This window comes from Tamandua tetradactyla, chromosome 11 (assembly GCF_023851605.1).
Source record: "Tamandua tetradactyla isolate mTamTet1 chromosome 11, mTamTet1.pri, whole genome shotgun sequence".
NCBI classification, from domain to species: Eukaryota; Metazoa; Chordata; class Mammalia; order Pilosa; family Myrmecophagidae; genus Tamandua; species Tamandua tetradactyla.
The window spans coordinates 55972040-55987257 of record NC_135337.1 but is presented as its reverse complement, the minus strand read 5'-3'; the positions used below and the strand labels follow the sequence as shown (position 1 = coordinate 55987257).

The 15218-nt window shown below is 37.1% G+C and overlaps 1 protein-coding gene across 2 annotated transcripts in view; it reads left to right on the top strand.

Annotated features, from left to right (window-relative positions):
• Window positions 1-15218, top strand: part of LRRC7 (leucine rich repeat containing 7) — a 600349-nt gene that overhangs the window by 460722 nt on the left and 124409 nt on the right. For both annotated transcript variants that reach the window (XM_077120640.1, XM_077120639.1), the window contains 2 exons: window positions 3505-3579; window positions 9068-9212. In XM_077120640.1, coding sequence (XP_076976755.1) covers window positions 3505-3579; window positions 9068-9212 — 220 coding nt within the window. The remainder of the gene's footprint in view (window positions 1-3504; window positions 3580-9067; window positions 9213-15218) is intronic.

The window sequence follows — 15218 nt, the reverse complement described above, 5'->3', positions numbered from 1 at the left end:
GGTCACTGCCCGCCCAAGACCTATAAGAGCAGAGACAACTTTTCTACACTCTGTCTTCCCCTGCTGTGGTGCTTTAGGAAATTTTGAGATGGTAGTATCACAAGACCGTGGAGGAGAGACCCACACTGGACATGTAGTGGAAATGAAAAGTAAATCTTTGTTGTGATAGGCCACTGCAATTGCAGGATTTATTTGTTACAACAGCATAATCTAGTCTATCCTGCATATCGCACATCAGCACAAGTTTTACATCACTCTCTGTCCTATTGCATACGTATGTAAGGTTTTTGAACCTTACAGTGTGCAATTCTCACTCTTCTCCATAAAATCTGCATAATGCTGAGGCTTCTGAAAAACTTCCCCACATGACTCACGTTTTCCATCTGGCCTGCTTTTTGCTAACCAGCCCTCTGGCACACAGCTTCTGCACATCAGGCTTGCTTCCTGCACTTGATTTATGTTTTTCACCTTTGCCCAGCCTAACATACAGGCAGAGCAGTTTATTGCCTGTACCCTATGTTCTAAATGACAGTGGGAATATTTTCCTACACAAAAATAAATTCCCCACACTTATTCACACATGCATCTGATTACAAAGCAGAGTGCTAGTTCTTTAAATTTAGGGTTTTGTCCCTGTATTAAATGGAACTTCTCCTAAAATTTCTTCCATGTTCCATTGCAATCACAGGCTAACAGCAGCAAAAACTATCTCCAAAGTAGTCCTGTATGTCTCTGAAGTACTCTTAATATGCTGAGATGGTGTGTTTACCCCAACTGACCCATAATCATCAATATCCTAATGATAATATCGGTAAAATTCCATTCTTTTCCATAAATATTCTTCTAAAACATTGGCTTTCCTTATTTAGGTCACAAATTTTATTGAACTATTCTTGTTCCTGGTTTCAGTAATAATTCTTTTAGTTGCAAGAGACAGAAAATCTGCAATCAAGTGTGACTGAATTCCAAACAAATATGTTGTCACCAGGATCTGACTTCTAACTCTACTTTTTTGGGGGAAGGCTCCATCGCTTTTCTTCACATCTGAAGCTCCCGAGGATGTATAGTTCTAGTTCCTATTCCAGCAGGGATGAACGAGAGTCTTCTCCCCAGAAGACCCAGTCAAAAAATCATTGCTTCATACTGGCTCTGAATGGGTCATGGTCCCTGAACCAATTTCTGTGGTCAAGTGAACACAATGCACCAATGAATTGAGGCCTTCATCTCTCCCTGGAATGGTAGAAAGGAATTCACTTCAAGGAAAGAACATGGTCTTATGGGGAAGGAGATAATTTCTGGGGAAAAATTAGAAAAAGGTTAGCACAAGGAAGGTAAATGATACTGGCAGTAGTAGTAATATCTACCCTTTATAGATATTCTGCTGCCCAAGAGGCAGGATTGAGAGATAGCTTCTGGTTAGGGAAGGAAGATGTTTTATCGTGCAAGAGATCCTATGCTCTCTTTCTTTCTGTGAACTTCTCTAGGTTATTCTTTTCTCCCAAATGCTCCCTTAGATTTTAGTGATGTACAAGCATTTGTCTCCCTGTCTCTATCATCAGCTACTTCAAGGCAGGAACTGGGTCTGATATTAGTGTCGACCATGCACTGTGCCTTTCAGAGAGTGTATTTCACAACTGATTAGCTGTTGAGTAAATAAGAGGATAAGGAGAAAATGGATCTTATTTATGCTATGATTATATCATAGTGCCATAATGCTTCTCTGTGTGTTTGTGTGTGTATGTATGGTAGGTACTAATATACACACATAAATAATAAGAGTCTGATAATGTTCAAAATACCATATTAAGCAATGGTGATATGGGAATATAGAGATTAGAAAATGGACATTGTTCTGCCCTTCAAAACCTTATACTATAGTGAGAAAGCTAGGCACTTAAAAAGTAATTAGGACATGTCTTGGTTTGTCAGATGTGGTCTGACAAATTGCACAAGATGGGTCGGCTTAACAGCAGGAATATATTGGCTCATAGTTTGGATGGCGAGAAGTCCATAATCAAGATGTCAGCAGGGCCACTCTCTCCCCAGAGTCAGCATTGTCCTGGTTCTGGTGTGCCATAATCCTTGGGGTTGTTGGCTTGAATCTCTGCCTCTAGTCATATGGTGATCTCTTGCTTCTGTGTCTGCTCTTCCAATTTTGCTACTTTCCAGTTTCTTCTGACTTCCAGTTTCTGACTCCTCCTTATAAGGCTTCCAGATAATGGCTGGCCCTGATTCAGCAGAGCCACACCGAAATGGGGTTTTAGAAGATCCTGTTCACAAATGAGTCCACATCTTCACTTAGAAATGAGTTCTCACCCACAGGAATGTGGATTAAGATTATAAACCCACAGATGTGGCCTCTCTCTCCAGCCAACACAACAAGCAAACTCACCACCCTCCCCCTGTCTACGTGAGACATGACTCCCAGGGGTGTGGACCTTCCTGGCAACGTGGGACAGAGATCCTGGAATGAGCTGAGACTCAGCATCAAGGGACTGAGAAAAACCCTAGAATGAGTTGAGACTCAGCATCAAGGGATTGAGAAAACCTTCTCGATGAAAAGGGGAAAGAGTGAAATGAGACAAAGTGTCAATGGCTGAGAGAGTCTAAACAGAGCTGAGAGGTTACCCTGGAGGTTATTCTTATGCATTAAGTAGATATCACCTTGTTAGTCAAGATGTAGTGGAGAGGCTGGAGGGAACTGCCTGAAAATGTGGAGCTGTGTTCCAGTAGCCATGTTTCTTGAAGATGATTGTGTAATGATATAGCTTTTGCAATGTGACTCTGTCTGATGCTCCTTTTATCTACCTTGTCAACAGACGAGTAGAACATATGGAATAAAAATAAATAATGGGGGAACAAATGTTAAAATAAATTTAGTAGACTGAAATGCTAGTAATCAATGAAAGGGAGGGGTAAGGGGTATGGTATATATACATTTTTTTTCTGTTTGTGTTTTATTTCTTTTTCTCAATAGATGCAAATGTTCCAACAAAATGATCATGATGATGAATATGCAACTATGTGATGATATTGTGAATTACTGATTATATATGTAGGACAGAATGATCAAAATAGGAATGTTTGCGTTTATTAGGTGTTTTTTGGTATTTAAAAAAGTAAAATAAAAGAATTTTTAAAAATTTAAATAATAAAAGATAAAAGATTATGAGCCTGCCTTTTGGTGGTGTATATAATTCAATCTACCTCAGTGAGTCATAAATGCTGCAAAGGATAATAGTCCAGTGTTAAGGACGAGAGTAACTGGGTAACAGATCTCAACTTTTATTATAATTGTTTCTGACTGATTTAAGATCCATTCTAGGCTGGCTTCCTCCCAGAACTACCAGTTTTGCTGGTTATCTGTTAAACTGCTTCTTAGAGGATTAATACTAGATTTATCTTCTGCTCAATATCTGAGAAATCCCATCTTATATTTGTGATGGAAATTACAAATTAATTAGGCTTTCTTTTCCTGTCTCTTTCTCTCTCCCTCTCTCTCAGCCTGAAGTTCTAGATCAAATACAAAATCTAAGGGAGTTGTGGATGGATAATAATGCACTTCAAGTGCTACCTGGGGTATGTAAGTTTTTATTATGCCATATCTTTATTAGTCCAAGTTTTTATTGTGTCATGTAAAATACTTATGTATTTATTGTAATTAATAATAATCTTTAATATCAGTGTGTACAGTTAAAACAAAAATGACACTTGTTAAGAGTATTCAGTCACCGGGTGTTTTTCACTGATTTGTTTTTTGAGTATTTCATATCTTTTGTGAGTGTATAGATGTGTAAAGTTGTAGGAAAGATTTTTCTTGCTCTCTTAGGAATATATTTGTCTTTTCATGTTTGCCATTTTATAAAGGCTGAAAAATTCATGTTATATTTTTAAAAATTAATTCCATGAATAATAAAGTATTGGTTTTGTAAAATCAGCTTTCCTCTTAAAGGTAAGTAGATAATGTCTTCCATTCATATTGTTGGAGCTCTTCCATAAAATAAAAATTACACTGTAAGATTAGGAGATTTCAAAAAATCCAGTTGAAGTTTTGAAAATGGCAAAGACCACAAAGTATTTAAAAGAGAAAGTTAAACTAGAGGCAAATTTTTACCTAAACTAACGGGCAGTCCAGTAATATCTCCTGAGGACTAGATTTATCAGTCAACTCATTGAGTGTGACTACTGTGCATTTCCTTTCAGTGAAAGAATAGCTTATCTAAAGCACTGTCCCTTACATCCCATGATAGCTGTACCCTAATAAGCATATGCATATACACACAGACACACAGACACACACAGTAACCGCAAGGGTCCAGTTGGTATGGCCAATAACAATCCCCCTGCGTTGAGCTGAGTAGCCAGAGCAGCTGGCAATGTAATAATTCTTCAGCGAACATAGAAGCTATGATGTCTGCTTCTAAAGCCAATTTAATTGCACTTTTGAACTGACATTAAAAATGTCTTAAAATGATTGCAAAGCAACAGGAAGAAGCAGCTTATTTTCTCTTTGAACAAGCATGAGACTGCATAAAAGAAAAAAATTTCTGGGAAATGATAAGGGAAAAATAAATGCTTCCTTCTCTCATCAAAATGATACATTTCTATTCTCAGTGTAGACACAAAACAGAAAAGCTCGCACATCTTCTATTCATTGATTTATTTAAAAAAAACATTTACCAGTACATCTCTGTGAATCAGGAACTATACTGGGTGTCAGAGTTACAAAGATAATATATACAATGACCTTGCATTTGAGGAAATCACAAATAGTAGATGAGACAGATTCAGATTCCACCGCACATAATACAATCTGATTTGTGCTATTTTTCAAGATATCTCCATACCCAGGTAAAGACTCATCAGTTGCCTGTGCAGAGATGGATAAAGGCTTACACCAGGGCCATGAATTTACTATGGATGCAATAAAGAGCTTGGGGAATCAGACTGTTATGACTAGTTGAAAAAATTTATATTTGCTACTTCAACATATTTAATTTAAAAACATAATTTGTATCATGTGTCAGGCATGACCTAAGGGCTTTACAAATATAAACTCATTTACTCCCTATGATGGCCACATGAAATAGGTTCTATTCCTTTCTCCATTTTATAGATGAGGAAACTGGAACATAGAAAAAGTAAGTAACTTGCCCCCAATAAAACAGCCAATAAATGGTGACGCTGTAATTCAAACCAGTTCCAGAGACTTCTGTTCGCTCTGATGCTCCAAAATCCTGTCTCTGTAGAACTCATAGAAGGCACGAAGGAGAATTAGGTTCATCTTATTTTTCATAATGTTTCTGTTCACAAAATCCAACCTTGCAAATCAACTCACATGTCAAATACTTTAATGAGACTTAATATTTAAGTGGAAAGGGGATGATAAAATCTTCTACAAAACAGCTAATGCTGCCTAATTTGTCTATTTTGAAAATAGATTTTTCATATGTACTGCTGGCTTTAAACAGATGTCTTACTTTAGTTAGTACACTTGAATTTCATATTTTGCTATACTTCACATGGGAATACCTCATGCCCACCTGCCTTAAATAGCTATGGTTTTCTGAATATTAGTGCTGGCAAAAGTTGTTATGCAATTACATAGAAACACAGGACTTTGGAAGGCTAATTTTGATGCAATTTGCAACCCATATCTGTTTCACAGTCTACTTAATCCTATGAATTTAGTTTCATAAGACACAGGAAAAAGTAAGTCCACTTTTTTTCTTATTTCATTTATCATAGCAGGTTAATTAATAAATGTTTGAATACTTTTGGAAGCCTGGGATATCATTTCCTCTTCTGTTTTGTTTTTCATAAATCAGCAAGGCAAATAGATAATGATCAAATAATTATCCTTCTATATAACTCTATCTTATAACCAAGCTATACCATCACTCTAAGAATAATCAATTGTGCATTGAATCCATATTTTAAAACAAATCCAGCATCTTCTCTTTCTTGTTATATTTTCTTCTCCTTTCAGTTACTTTCCACTGCTCACCTACATGCTTCTGTATACCCCAAAATGTTGGGGCCATATTTGATATCATGCAGGACTCTTGAGACATTGGACCTCAAGAAGCCTTTGCCAGTCCAGACTACTATTGCTTCTATTATTGTTAGAAAATGAATGTTTAGAAAAACTAAAAAAAGTAAATACTGAACTTGTCATTTTGCTTCCAAAAAGAATGATTATAAACTGCACACCAAAATACTCAGTTACCCTGCAGCTAGCAGTGAAGAAAACTTCAAGGTGGAAAGAAATTTCTCCTGATAAAGGGAATAACATACACACACACACACACACACACACACACACACACACACACACACGTACATAAACACATATATCAATTCTTTTATTGCTCACCAGAAAACAAGTGTAAGCCAAGTAACATAACAGTCCTTTGGGCCAGAAATCTATAAGTAAAGTGACTATATTTTCTAAGTAACATAGCTCTAAGTGTGGGAAGAGACTCAGCACTCTGGCCTGACTTACCCTAAATATTCTGTTCCTAGCCTGGCAACAGTTCAGCTACTGCAAGCTGTACCTGTGCCCTCTGCCCAACTAGAGAGATGACAGAGCAGGGCTAGAGATATGTGTGGGGTTTATTAGGGAGTTGGAAGCCATAAACTAGCACTTAGGTCAAGGGGGCTTTGTAATCTGATAAAAGTGAGTTTGAATTTCAGTTCTACCCTTTATTAGTCAGGTGACCCTGAAATGTTACCTGGAATGGACTTTCTCATGTGACCTCCTTTAGGAATGAAGTATTTACTCCATTCTCCCAGCTTCTGGGAATGCTGATTGCAGCTTTCCACCCTCTTTAAGAATTATTCAGTCAAAGACGTCACCCAGGGTCATATCCCCATTGTCCCAGGGCAGCCTGCCTCCAGTGACCAATCTAAGCAGGGCTTCACCATCACCCAATTACTTTGTCTGCCCAATCCTGCCTCTTCCCTCCCCATCTGTTCCTTTTCACACATGTTGATCCCGGGGAGCACTCGCATAAATATCTGCCTTCACCCTGTCTCCCAGGGAACCCAAACTCCTAGGCTTTAATGTGTGTTAAAATGCAGATCTGTTTCAGTGGGTCTAAGCTCCCTTGTGGTGCCAAGACTGCTGATCTGCAGAACCCATTTTGAGTGGCAACAAAAGGAAATGTTAAATAAAACAAAAACTTTATGTAGAGTGCTTAGCACAGCGCCAAGTATGTATGTGTGTAATAAATAGATGTGTTGCACACATTTACTTGTTCATTCATAATCAATTTAGAGATGGTCAAACAAGTAGAGACGATGTAATAAGGTGTAAACAAGTAGACCAGACAAACATATAAACCCTTGAGCACTAGATATGTGGGGGACAATTATTTGCAAAACATGCCCTAAAGAAAAGGAAAATGAGGACTTTCACCCTTTTCTAACTCCTGTAGTCAATGTCCCCACTGAGTGATTACTCTTTCTTCCTTGCCCAAAATCTAACTGGATTCGTCCCCTGTCGTCAGAGATCAGCCACTTATCCAACCACCCCACTGCTAAGTTTCTCTTGAATCCATCTCTTCTTCCTCGCCGTGCCTTCTTCCTGAACTCAGGTCCCTTTCTTCTCTTAGCTAAATCACTTCAAGAACTTCCTAGCTAGAGTTGCTGACGCCAACCTGTCCACTTCCCTGAGGCTTCTTTCCTCAAAGCACAGATCTCAGTGCATCATTTCCCCACCCAAAAAGCCTCCAAGCTTTCCTTGACTTCATGATAAATTTACATATCCTCGCATGACGTGTAAGGCCTTTAAACAGCTGGTCTCTTCCTATAATCCCAATTAAATCACTGTTTTTAGTCAGAATGGATTTTCCGATCTTCCTCACACGTCATGCTTTTTCACACTTCTCTGGGAGTGTGCGTGCAGTTCTTTATTCAGTTACAGGTTCTGCTCTTCTTGACAGGCAGTGTTTTCCAGGCAATTTGTAGCTTTGGTAGCATCCCCTGCATTGCACGTATCACAGGATATTGTATTTTTTTTTTTAACATAACATTTTCTTTCGCTCCTCTGAGCTACTTAAGGATAAAGACGTTGTTTTATTTATATTGTTCTCCAATGTATAACCAGGGCCTGGTACATAGAAGAGCCTCAAAAAGGACCATTGAATAGACAACACGTTGGATTTGCTTTGTAGGATTAAGTCCAGATCACAATTTAAACCTTTCTTATGCATTTGAAATTGTAAGGATCAACATGTCTACATACATTGTTTCAGTGGCAACTTTGGTTGCCTCTTTTTTTATTCAGAGACAACTGTGAGATTGTATTTGTACTTTCTTTCAACAGCTTTGAGATAGAATTCATAAACCATGATAAAGTATACACTTAAGTCGTTTTTAATATACTCACAAAGATGTGCAGACATCCTTGCAATCTGATTTTGGAACATTTTTATCACCCCTAAAAGAAACTATAAACCTGTCAGCTCACCTCCCCTCAGCTCATGGATACCCTTGTCTACTTTCTACCTTTAGATTTGCTATTCTAGACATTCCATGTAAATGGAATCATACGATGTGGTATTTTGTGTCTGGTTTTGTTCATTTTGCATGTTTTCAAGGTTAGTCCATGCTGTGGTTAGTGTCAGTGCATTATTTATTTTGGTGGCTGAAAAATATCCCATCATATGGATGTACCACATCATATTTATCCATTCATTCGTTGATAGGCATTTGGGTTGTTTCCACTTTTTGACTATTATGAATAATACTGCTGTGAACATATGTGTAAGTTTTTAAGTGGATATAGGTTTTCATTCTCTTAAGAATACGTCTAGAAATCTCTGGGTCATGATAACTCTATGTTTAACCTTTCAAGGAATTGCCAAACTATTTTCTTAAGTGGCCACACCATTTCACATTCCTATCAGCATTGCACAAGGCTTCCAATTTCTCCATGTCCTTGAGAAAACACTTGTTACTGTTGTAGTTGTTTTTAAAATTAATTTTACAGTGTTCTGATTTTTATAATTTTATTATTGTGAAAGTTTCTCAACTAATCCTGAGTTTATGCAATGTCATCAAGTCTATAGGGAAGTTAAAGATGTTGGTATATCTGGATATGTCAAAAAACAGAATAGAAACGGTTGACATGGAAGTTTCTGGATGTGAAGCCCTGGAAGACCTCTTACTGTCATCCAACATGTTGCAGCAGTTGCCTGACTCTATAGGTGAGAACATAGTCTTTTCTCATGAATGCTTGTGTCAAATACAGTTTTTCTTGTTCACTGGTATAGTTTATCTATAAATGTGGGGAATACACTGTAAGTCTGATGTTAGTAAGCTAGCAAATTCGCCATTCAAAATCATAAAATAGTATTTTACAAATAAATTGTAATGAAATATTATCTATAGCTGTCAAATTCAGTAAGACTCTCCTATTAGATCGATCCTATTAAATTAATATATTTAAAAATTGTTAGGCCTCCTAAGTTGTAAAATGTTACTGTGAAGAGTGTATATCTTTGAATTACAGTAATTTGACAACTATATATGGATTCTTTTAAGACCATTGAGTTATAGTAGCTTCTATCCCTAAAATGTTGCTATATTCTCGTTGTAATGTTGTTGTAACATTGCTTTACTTTAGGAATAACATGTAAAAATGTATAATAAATATTAAATGGCATCCAGTTTTATTCTTAAAGTAGGACATCTCTTTAATATGATGTTAAAATTCATGAAAGCAGATAATTTGTTAGTATGTAGCAAGCATTCAACACATTTTTTAATTTATAAAGTAAATATAAAATGAGTAAAATAATGAAGGAATATTTCAATTTAAATAAGGAGGAAATCTTTATTTTTGTATAGGTGTCTTCCTATTATTATTTATGAAAAGACTCAGCTAGGAGGGCATTCTTCAGATTATTTAACTGTGGATTTAACATGAACTTTAAAATAGATGGGTCATATGTTCTGGAACTTAATACTTCTAAAAATTAAGTCAAAGCCTAACTCTGACTGAAGAGAGCCTAGAAGGCAATGCAGTTTCCCACATTTTTTTTCAATATTTTATAGTTTCCATTTTCAGCATACTTTCAGTCTGAAAAAGAACACTAGCTTTAGCAAATAGTCTAGCTTTTCTTTCTTTCTAAATTTGCTGGCTTTCTGATTTATATAATCATATATTATATAACAGTATTTCTCCAACTTGCCTCATCTTAAGGCTCACCTGAGAATTTTATCAAATACTTCTACATTTCCAGGTCTTTTCTCTGAAAATCCTGATTCCAAAAGTCTGTGATAAACCCTCTGATCTGTATTTTTGTTAAACATTCTAGGTGAAACTTGTAATCAGGTAAGTTTAGAAATATTATGTTTGTGTGTGTGTGTGGTGACAGCTAATGAAATAAATTGGTTAAAAAGAGCATCCTCTATTCGCGATGGCAGTGACTTAATACATAACCTTACACCCTACACAATCACTACTCCACAGCACTCCAAGTGCATAGTGAAGTTAGAAATACTGTATATTTTCAAAGAATATATTTTTGTTCATAGATGCTTCCTAAGTGCCTAAAACTGTGCCTTGTATATGTTAGGTTTTCCTTAAACGTTTAGTAAGTAAAAAAAAAAAAAAAAAATTAGCCTTGCTTAGGAAGGATAAACATCTACCTGAGCCAGAGATAGCATGGAAAAACCATGATAAGCCCAGACCTAATAGGCTCTGTACCACAAACAGCAGTGTCAGCCACAAGTTCAGGTCCTGCAGGGAAATAAAAAGGAAAAGATCTTAAGCATAACATGTGAATCAATGATTATAGGCAATCAAGGCAAGAAGCCCTTTTCTGTGAAGAGTGACTGATAAAAACCTACGACTAGTAATGGAGCTAGGGCAGAAGGACAGAACACATGTGGATTCACTGCTGAAAACTATGGCAAGTCACAAGCTGGTTTGGACTGGACATGCATTGTCCACAGGAGATGAGAGCATCACGTTGCTAATATGAAGCCTGGCTCTAAACTATGGAAATATAAGGATTTGGTGGAAGTAACCAGAGAGCTTCTAGACAGGGAAGGATGAGCATAAATAAGGGAAAAATAAATTGTTCTCATGCATGAGCTTGCGAACAATAATTTCAAAGAAAACCTAATGCTGTTATGACAGCCAAAACCTCAAACAAATAGGAATGGTGAGCAACTGATTTTTCAAATAAGTTGGTAGATCTGAAGAACTAGTGATGTAAAAGAATAACTTTTTAATATTTAAAAAAGTATAGAAGAGAGTTTTTAGGAGAGTGTTAAAGAGTTCTAAGGTGCTTGTGCCATTCAGGACAAGGCTAGAAATACTAAATAACTTTAGAATTTATAGGAAATACAAAGTTAAAAATACATGTTAATAATTTAAATGTATCTCCTTAAATAGAAATGGAATCCAGTATGATTTGGAACTGTATGTACCCACAAAACAACATGTTCTTAAAATTAATCGATTCTTTTGGGTGTGAACCCTTTGTAAGAACTTTTGATGAGGCTACTTCAATTAAGGTATGACCCTCCTCGTTCAGGATGCATCTTAAACCTATTAATGGAGTACTTTATAAATGGAATGAATACAGATACATAGAGAGAGAAAGTTATGGAAGCAAGAAGTTAAAATCAATCTGGAAGAGAAGGGAAAGAGTGGGCGACACTGCTATGTACTTTGCCATGTGGCAAAGCCAAGGATTGCTGAGCAGCCAATCTTTGGGAAGAAAGCATAGCCTTGATGATACTTTGAGTTGGACATTTTCCTGGCCTCAAAACTGTAAGCTACTAAATTCCCATTGCTTAAACCAACCCATTTCATGTCATTTTTGCTAAAGCAGACTTGGAAACTAAAACAGAAACTTAAAGCCCACTATTGGTACCAGGAGAGCAGTATTGCTATTGCAAATACCAGAAAATGTGCAAACAGCTTTGGAATTTGGTAATGGAGAGAAGCTGGAAGAATTGTAAGGTGCTATATAGAAAGAGCCCAGATTGCTTTGAAGATGCTGTTTGTAGAAATATGGATGCTAAAGGTAATTCTGATGAGGACTTAGAAGAAAAATAATGAATGTCATTGGAAACTGGAGGAAGGTGACCCTCGTTTAAAGTGGCAGATCACTTGGCAAAACTGAGTTCTGATGACAGGTGGAGGACAGAATTTGAGAGGGATGAATTTGGATGTTTAGCTGAGGAGATTTCTAGGGTAAATGTTGAAAGTGCAGCCTGGTTTCTACTTGAAGTTTATAATAAAATGTGAGCGGAAAGGGATAAGCTGAGAACTGAACGCTTCAGCACAAGGAAACAAGAAATTCATGGTTTGGAAATTTTGAAAAGTGAGTCACTTTCTCTGGAAAGTAAGTCCCCAGAGAATAGTGCTCTATGTGAGGGTTTAACTGAACATGTATCCAGTTAACCATTTTGTGCAAGTCAGGTTTGGAGATACAGTTATCTGAGAAGGATCTCTTGAAAGTCCTACTGTCTTATGGTTTAGACCCCTGTATAGTACATAAAAAACCAATATGCTTTTACCAAGTTCTGTATGAATGGAATCACTGTAAGGCTAGACTTAAAAGAGATCGGAAAGGGATAAATCGAAGGAAAAAAATAATTTCAAAGGTAGAACCGTGGAAGTTAAGATCTGGAGTGAAGACATCTCAGGCCAAGAGAGTGGACCCACAAGAGTGTATAAAGGATGAGTCTGCCCAGGTGCTTGGAGAGGGCAGGCACCTTCCACCCCTGTTGTTCAGGAAGAAAGCTACTACCCCAATGTTCTGAGCTTATTGAGCCTGTGCCCAGATGATGGTGGAGATTCTGGCCGCCACCCAATTTTCCTGAGAGGGTGGAGCCTGTGCCCTGAGTATTGCCAAGTCTGGCCATTACCCAAATGGTGTGAGAAGACGGAGCCTCTACCCTGACATTTTTGGAAAGCCTAGTTGCCATCCCAATGCTTGAAAAGGGTGGAGCCTTCACTCCAGTGCTCAGCAAGAGCTTGGCAGCTGCACTTAGAATAGTTGAGGCTGCCACTCCATCAGGCCAAGAGGACAAAACATTGTTCCATAAATGACTCTGAGATGTTGAAATCTATCAGAGTGTGGCCTGCTGGGTCTTGGATATTTTTAAATTCAGCTATATTCTGGTTATGAGATATATCTTTTAAAAAGTAAAACATAGAATGTTTGATTTAAAAGAGGAGGTGGAAAATTAAGCAGTATGACATAAACATTTGCTTAAAATATCTTCCTTTAAGAAAGCAGACTAGGAAATTAGCCTTCTGGTCTAGGGCAGACAGTATGTATAGATAATAAAGAATGTCGGACTGGCTATTTGGCTGATTTAAACAGACCAGGATAGACAGCTGGTGTTATATTTAAGATCTTCAAATTAAGATCTGAATGGGTCTGGTAATAAAATATGTAGAACCGTGATAGTAACGCGCTCCTCAGAACAATTGTGGTACCTTACTGATCTCTCAGGGAAAATTGCATCTTGTTTATCTTCAGAGTTGCCAGAGCCCCTGATTATAGATGTAGAATGTTGGCTTTCTTCAGATAATTCCCTTCTTGGTCAAAAGGAATATCTGAGATAGAGGACTAAAAGCTCTGTTCTGAGGTCCTAAAATAACTCATCATATGCTAACAGGTTGGGAAATTGAATCTTGTCTTCCTCTTTTGAGCATGGATTGTCTGTTGCACTACCAATAGTTAAAAGAATAAAAGATAAGAAATATATTGTGTATTAATAAAGGGAAATGGCAACTAAAATAAAATCTTTACTTCCTTCATGCCTATTTTCATTCTTCTGCAGCTGTGGGGTATTTGAATGGAGTGATGTACTCAGTGCCATCAAGCCTTTCCTTGTACTGGTTCCAGGAAAAAATGTCAGGGATACTTTTTCTCTTCTTCTAGACAGAGTTTTAAAGATCAGTATCTTTTGATAGCAGAGAGATTCAATAAGGGAAATATACATATATATATATTGTATATACATATTTACATTCTCAAATAACTTATTTACTTATTGGTTAAAGACATAGGTGTTGTACTCAGATTTTGGCTCTTACACCTTACTAATGTGTGACCTTAGACAAGTTTCCTAATCTCTCTGTGCCTCAGTTTCCTCATCTCTTAAATGGAGTACTGATAGTGCCTGTATCATGGGATGGTTTGAAACAATAAATGATCCAATTTATGTAATTGCTTAGCATGGTTCCTGGAATGTAGCACTCAATCAATGTTAGTTATTATAGTAATATAATTATTAGTATTTTCTTAGATTTGTGAATGTACAATTATTTAGCTTTCAAAATTATATATCTGTATGAATGCCATGTAAATATTAGCTGTTTTAATAATATATTAATATTTAATAAGTCAATGCTTTTATTTATATACAAGGAGCTAAAATCATAGTAAAAAATTTTCCTTTTTACTTCTTTCCATTATTTCTTAGTTGAGAGTATTCGATGAAGGGGTGGAAAATTGGAAAAGTGCACAAATAGAGAGGTGAAATAGGATCAGATCCCTTTAATTCCTGTGGGTAGAAAAAGAAAGTCAAAGTAGATATGATATAAAAATGCACTAAATTATTTTTCAGTGGAAGGTATGAGCAATGGGGGTGAGGCTGGTGGCTTAATTCCACCCCAGGGACAAGCAGATTTCTAAAGAACTCCAGAATCTGACCGAAGAATATTCCTTTCAATGGAATTTGTGAGTGGTAAGGTAGCCACATCACAAATGAGTGAGGTTCTTTTAAATCCATAGATGTGGAGCTGAACAGAAAGGTCCAACTTGATTTAACTTTTGGAGCTATAGAAGTTTCTGTCAGTTTTCAGACTCACTACTCTGTTCTCCAGAAAAGTCTGCTGCAATCTTTTAGCCTCCATCTCTAACCTGTCTCGTGTTTTCTAACTACTACTGCAGACTTGGGACCTGATCCTCTTAAAGAGTGGGCTGTGAGCCGGCTTCATGTATTTGCTCAGCCATCTGTGGCACAGCCCAAACCTGTTACGACCCAGTCAAGTGATGTGAGACTGCCCACCTTTCTCTACCTCTCCAGGGGGCAGGGCCAATAGTCTGATCAGGACGACCAAATCATAAAACATGTAGCTGTGATTCGCAGTTCCCATTTTGTTTCCCCACAATTGGAGAGAAAATTCAGATTTTCTTTTATATTTCCAAGGCTGATATTTTAACATCCATGCTAGA